The sequence below is a fragment of the Tenrec ecaudatus genome, chromosome 9 (assembly GCF_050624435.1).
Source record: "Tenrec ecaudatus isolate mTenEca1 chromosome 9, mTenEca1.hap1, whole genome shotgun sequence".
Classification (NCBI taxonomy): domain Eukaryota; kingdom Metazoa; phylum Chordata; class Mammalia; order Afrosoricida; family Tenrecidae; genus Tenrec; species Tenrec ecaudatus.
Genome location: NC_134538.1, coordinates 134,014,233 through 134,016,709, shown reverse-complemented (window position 1 = coordinate 134,016,709; position 2,477 = coordinate 134,014,233). Strand labels below are relative to the sequence as shown.

General features: G+C 40.1%; 1 protein-coding gene across 7 annotated transcripts in view; it reads right to left on the bottom strand.

The window, feature by feature from the left end:
* Positions 1-1,614: 1,614 nt before the first annotated feature.
* FOXP2 (forkhead box P2) overlaps positions 1,615-2,477 on the bottom strand; it is a 281,533-nt gene continuing 280,670 nt past the window's right edge. For all 7 annotated transcript variants that reach the window (XM_075557682.1, XM_075557683.1, XM_075557678.1 and 4 more), the window contains one exon: positions 1,615-2,020. In XM_075557682.1, the coding sequence (XP_075413797.1) occupies positions 1,876-2,020 (145 nt within the window). In that variant the 3' untranslated portion in view covers positions 1,615-1,875. The remainder of the gene's footprint in view (positions 2,021-2,477) is intronic.

Below are 2,477 nucleotides of genomic sequence, written 5' to 3'. Positions count from 1 at the left end.
ATCTGTTAAGCTCTAGCAGCCACCTTCTGTCAAAACTGTTTGTAAAGCAATAACCATGATCAGGTTATGAGGTCCCTTGGTTGGGGGAAAAAGTATTATCAAGACTTGGCACAGCACATGAAAAGCAACACGGAAAGATTCTAGGTTTTAAGCAAACATCTGACTAAGCTATTTTTAACTACACCGTAACGCATCATCATAAGTTTGGGGTTTGGAGTTGTCAAGAAAACCAGCATTCCAACAATCTGGCCTGTGCAAGTCTTTGAAAGGGCGTGTAGCGGTAGTGTTAATATCCCGTATAAGCAGAGGCAGAATTCTATGTAACTTTGGTTTGACTGAAAATAAATACCATGGACTACAATTGCTATAATCTTTGCTTTCAGTGTAAAAACTCAGCTAGATCACTTTAAAATCAATATGAAATTAATTTTTGGCTTTACTAGACCTTTTATGTTTGGTTCCTACTTTTTGTTTTTTTTTGTGTTTTTTTTCATTATAACTTAAGACTATAAAAATAGTACACAACAAAGATTAAGACCATACAAGACATCTTCTAACAACATGTATTCACCACTGAAAATAAGCGACTGAATGGGGAAAAACAAAAACACAATGTACTATATATAACAATATGCAATCTGCATTTGCATCAAGTACAATAATCGTTTTGGTCAGTGATCCACATTTGTTGCTTTCTAGCATCTCATAACTTCCACTGCGGACTTTGTCCTCACCTCTGTCTTTTAAGGAAAGCAAATCTTCATTGCATTTAGATGGACTTTTGGCCTCAGAAGAATACTGTGTGACTGCATTAATGTTTTAGTTGTGGTATTGTCATCTTTGCTTCTTTGTTTAGGACTAAAATGGAAAGATCCCAGAGGTCATCAGAAAACAGCAGGTAGTTCATGGAAAAGTTTCCTTTGTACTAATTGAAGTTACAGAAGGCTGACCAAAGCATGTGGCTGCTTCTGTCCTTGAGCTCTTGGCCATGGTTCGAGTTGGCTTTGGTTTGCAGCTGTCGCCTTTGACTGTGTTTGCAGGTAGACAAAGCTTTATCACAAGGAGGTAAAGAGTACAGGTGTACGATCTATGCAGATATGCAAATGTTTCTATGGTGCTTGCACAGACAATGTTAGCTCAGGATCGCACTTGACATCTTAACACCAACAGCACAGACTGGAAGCCTAAGGTTTCAGATGGTTGCAACAGTCTAATTACTGTGTTTGTAATAACTAACTTATGTCATTTACAGTTGGTGGCACCAACATAAAAAACGAATGTTCTGTTGTTAAAATTCAGCTAGATACAAGCAGTGACACTATGTTCTGAGACTACTCCTGTGCAAAGTAAAAACAATAGCAACAAGTTGAACTTGACCAGCAATTGTTTCTAACATTACAACTACTGAATGCTGGGAAAATTCACATTAATGAAACTAACACTATTTTTGGCAGTATATGAGGCGCGTTTGCTTTCTACAGGACATGTATCCTCATATTCAGTAATTTCATGAACCCTTAAGAGCCACATTTTTTAAATGGGCAAAGCCATTATAGAAATAACAGTTTTTTTTCTGAGAAAAATCAGTTTTTGTCTTTTTTTTTCCTAAAAAAAAAAGAAGGAGAGGGAAAGGGTGGGGAGAGAGTGATAGAGAGAGAGAGAGAGAGATAGAGAAAGAGAGAGAGAGAAAAAACAAGCAATTTGCCTGTTGGTACTGAATCCCAAAGGGCTGGCTTCGTGAGTTCCTTTAGGGCTGTCTCCGTGATCCATGCTTAATAAATAGTCACAGTAAAAAGTTGTCAAATATTCATGGTTGTGGAGTGGTTATGAAGGTCAGTGAGATGTCCCTTCATTCTGAGGTTTCGCGAGTCAGTTTCATTCCAGGTCTTCGGATAAAGGCTCTTCTTCCATCTCTCGGTCGTCTTCTAACTCTGGAGTGTGGTTCGCTGTGGTCACTAAGGACATGGGACAGTCTTCATCCTCCGCAATCCCCGGCTCTTCCTTGACGTGGATTGAGTGTCTGAAAAACATGGAGATGCATCAAAGTTTGATGGCAAGGCTAACCAAGTTTGACCAACCTTGGATGGAGGAGGCCAGCTGACAGACGGCAAGGAAACACAGCATTGTTTTCCTCACAGTGGCGTCGGATGGCATGAGCTGCTTAGAGACATGACATGTCACCGCTGGCCTGTGCGTGTGGAGGCAGAGGGGGATGTGCGCATGAACGCCCCCAAGCTGGGCTGTAGCAAGAACACCTCCGTTGCCCGGCATTCTTTCGGAATGAAATGCTCTGTTAGTATTTGTTAAAAGACCATAATCCGAGAATGATGGTAAAGGTATATGAAACAAATCTGTACTCGTCAAACGGAAAGACTTTTTTCCCACTCAGTTATTTCTAGCATTGCATTGGATAGCTACTGTTTCGAAGACCCGTGTGGGCCACATTTCACAGCTGTAAATTTCTTCTCTTTTTATTT